A 2169-nucleotide genomic window follows, 5' to 3' on the forward strand; every position below is an offset into this window, starting at 1 on the left:
AAGTGTTTTCTCCTTTTTAGTTTCTCTAAAAAAAATTCTATTGAAAATGGACATTGAATAAAGTAAACACGTATAGAGGAATCATGTCACCTCAGACAGTTGTACTGTTTAAAGTGACAGGAATACCCCAGTGACACGACACTGAGGATAAACAGATGAATTCGCTTGGCTCTACATAACCTGCTAGAAACCACAAGTTGTACCTATGACAAACAAATTGTGCTATCTTTGTGTATCAAGAATCCACAGCTAATTTGTAATCATAATTTTCCAGATCACTAAAAGAAAGCAGTAAAATATATGGGAAAATATGACAATGCACCGAAATGGCACCCTCTCCACTGAAGCTTCAGACTTCCTCTTGAATTGTTTTGTCAGATTCCCCAGCTGGCAGCACTGGCTGTCCCTGCCCCTCAGCCTCCTCTTCCTCTTGGCTGTAGGGGCCAACACCACCCTCCTGATCACCATCTGGCTGGAGGCCTCTCTGCACCAGCCCCTGTACTACCTGCTCAGCCTTCTCTCCCTGCTGGACATCGTGCTCTGCCTCACTGTCATCCCCAAGGTCCTGGCCATCTTCTGGTTTGACCTCAGGCCCATCAGCTTCCCTGCCTGCTTCCTCCAGATGTACATCATGAATTGTTTCCTAGCCATGGAGTCTTGCACATTCATGGTCATGGCCTATGATCGTTATGTAGCCATCTGCCACCCACTGAGATATCCATCAATCATCACTGATCACTTTGTAGTCAAGGCTACCATGTTTATTTTGACCAGAAATGTGCTTATGACTCTGCCCATCCCCATCCTCTCAGCACAACTCCGTTATTGTGGAAGAAATGTCATTGAGAACTGCATCTGTGCCAATATGTCTGTTTCCAGACTCTCCTGCGATGATGTCACCATCAATCGCCTTTACCAATTTGCTGGAGGCTGGACTCTGCTAGGATCTGACCTCATCCTTATCTTCCTCTCCTACACCCTCATTCTGCGAGCTGTACTGAGACTCAAGGCAGAGGGTGCTGTGGCAAAGGCTCTAAGCACATGTGGCTCCCACTTCATCCTTATCCTCTTCTTCAGCACCATCCTTCTGGTTTTTGTCCTCACACACGTGGCTAAGAAGAAAGTCTCCCCTGATGTGCCGGTCTTGCTCAATGTTCTCCACCATGTCATTCCTGCAGCCCTTAACCCCATCGTTTATGGGGTGAGAACCCAAGAGATTAAGCAGGGAATACAGAGGTTGTTGAAGAAAGGGTGCTAACAAGGACAACTGGATCTCTGAATATCTAAAATAAGATAACTTATTAATCACTTAATGAGTGAGTGGGCTGAAATTCATATCTGTGACTTATAACCTCAAACTGAGTACACTAGATATTGTGTGTGCTTTTCAAAAACATCAGTTTTATTTTAAGTCTATCTTCCTTTTCACCCTTTTCTCAGAAATATTCTTGGCCCTCCTTGTTTTATTCCATGCTTAGAATCATATTTGTCCAAAACACTGACATTCCTTAAAGCAGATTTTAAAGTGAAAAATTTACGTTCTGAACACACAACTCTTAATATGTCATGAATTTTGTATCATTAAAAATACAACTGCGGTTATTTTGTTGTGTCTGTTATGTGTAATGTCCTTTTATTCTTATTTTCAGAAAGGGGAATACATTGGAGAAAAAAACACAGTAGTTGAAATTTCAGTCCTCAGTGGTGGAAAGTTGCTACTGGTCTGTAAGTAGGTCTTTTTCTCTCACCCTTCAACCACATCATTGCCTTTCTCTAGTTCTCTTTCTCCCCTCACCTCCTCTCTCTCTCTCCCTCTCCTTCTCTTTCTCTGGAAGACAAGTAAACTTTTGTAATGTGCATTGCAAGAGGGCAGGGGTTTGCCTTGATTCCTCATATGAATAACAATTATCAATGAGTTTTATTGGATATATGAGATTCCTGAATCCTCCTCCCCAATGTGTCTGTGCTTAGAACATTTATCTTTCAGATCCAATATATCACAGGTTTTGATATGCAAACAAAGCTTTATTAATGAGTCAAAAGATTGCTAGTATTATAGCATATAATCCAGCAATAATATTGACACCTAAAATACTTTTCCTGAACATTATTTTCTCATTAATTGGACAGCTTCTAAGCACACATGGTGTCCCGTGAATTATGTTAGCC

At 41.6% G+C, this 2169-nt stretch overlaps 1 protein-coding gene across 1 annotated transcript; it reads left to right on the top strand.

Moving 5' to 3' along the window:
- The first annotated feature begins 310 nt into the window (after positions 1–310).
- LOC100592247 (olfactory receptor 56A3) lies at positions 311–1258 on the top strand. The gene has a single exon (XM_003254848.1). It carries the CDS (start codon positions 311–313, stop codon positions 1256–1258), a length of 948 nt encoding a protein of 315 aa, XP_003254896.1.
- The last annotated feature ends 911 nt before the right edge of the window (positions 1259–2169 follow it).

Source organism: Nomascus leucogenys, chromosome 15 (assembly GCF_006542625.1).
Source record: "Nomascus leucogenys isolate Asia chromosome 15, Asia_NLE_v1, whole genome shotgun sequence".
NCBI lineage: Eukaryota > Metazoa > Chordata > Mammalia > Primates > Hylobatidae > Nomascus > Nomascus leucogenys.

Excerpts from the sequence above, each read along its gene's own strand:
- LOC100592247 (XM_003254848.1), top strand. The coding sequence starts at position 311 with ATGACAATGCACCGAAATGGCACCCTCTCCACTGAAGCTTCAGACTTC.